Source organism: Chrysochloris asiatica, unplaced genomic scaffold, assembly GCF_000296735.1.
Source record: "Chrysochloris asiatica unplaced genomic scaffold, ChrAsi1.0 scaffold00119, whole genome shotgun sequence".
NCBI lineage: Eukaryota > Metazoa > Chordata > Mammalia > Afrosoricida > Chrysochloridae > Chrysochloris > Chrysochloris asiatica.
The window spans coordinates 4,149,815-4,150,964 of NW_006408637.1; the positions used below are offsets into that span (position 1 = coordinate 4,149,815).

The 1,150-nt window shown below is 31.9% G+C and overlaps 1 protein-coding gene across 1 annotated transcript in view; it reads left to right on the top strand.

Annotated features, from left to right (window-relative positions):
• WDR64 (WD repeat domain 64) overlaps positions 1–1,150 on the top strand; it is a 457,550-nt gene that overhangs the window by 121,414 nt on the left and 334,986 nt on the right. The window contains exon 8 of the mRNA XM_006868582.1: positions 551–630. Within this exon, the coding sequence (XP_006868644.1) occupies positions 551–630 (80 nt within the window). The remainder of the gene's footprint in view (positions 1–550; positions 631–1,150) is intronic.

Consider the following 1,150-nt stretch of genomic DNA (forward strand, 5'->3'; position numbering starts at 1 on the left):
GCTCTGTATTTTGGTCACTTGTTTGAGCCATTCTTCCCCACCCCCCCGAATTACATTTATTTATTTATTTTTAAACTTTATTGTGAATTGGGTGAAGGTTTATAGACAAGATTATCAGTTTTACATTCAACAAATCATACAATTTATAGACAAGATTATCAGTTTTACATTCAACAAATCATCCAAATGTGTTCCAGGTATTGTGTTTTTAAAAATTAACTTATTTAGCCACCTGGTATTCTCTTTGGGTTAAGACAAGCTGTATCTCTTTCCATCCTCACCACCAGCACAACCATAGTTCCAGGATGGAAGACTAGACTTAAAAAAAACAACTGAAACAAAAATAAGTTCTGTACTAATAAAATCATGGATTAAATAGATTTCTGTGGGTCAGTGAGGATTAATCATTACTTAAAATACTTTCTTTGAACAAATGGATTCAAATAACTAACTCAGAAGTAAACTTTTTAAACATAGTCTATTTATAATTTTAAATTCACTTTATAAAAAAAATAATTGACCAGTTTTACATCAAATTTGTGTTTTCCAGGCCTGTCAGAGAGTTTTCTATGCCAAGAGGAGCAAACACATTTTGTTACTGTATAAAAGCAAATGTAATTGTTACTGGAGGTAAGATCGCAGTTCGTACCTTAGACATTTTCTGCTTTATAAATAGTGCTTTCCTTGATTAACATATAGATTTCAATAAAGTTATAGAATCAAGTTTGGAAGTAGATTACCAGGCCTTTCTTTCAGTGTATCTCTGGGTGGATTGAACCTCCAAGTTTGCAGTGAGTATGTTAACCAATTATACATCCCACCTACTCTGAGTCAATCTTCAGGAAATGAAAAAAAAATTGTGTAAAGTCAAATCTGTCAGTCCTTTTCTCTGTGGCTTCTGAATTTGATGGTACACTTAAAAAGGCCTTCTTCATTCCAAGAATACGTAAAACAAGTTATCTTGTATTTTATTCTAATGTTTGCATTATTTTATTTTATATATTATGTTTTAATATTTAATCTATATGTCATTATTGTTAAGTGATGTTGAGTCAGTTCTGACTCATAATGAACCTTTGTAGGGTTCTAAGGGTTTGAACCAAACCACTGACCCTACAGTTAACAGGCCAGTGCTTATCCTATAGTGCCA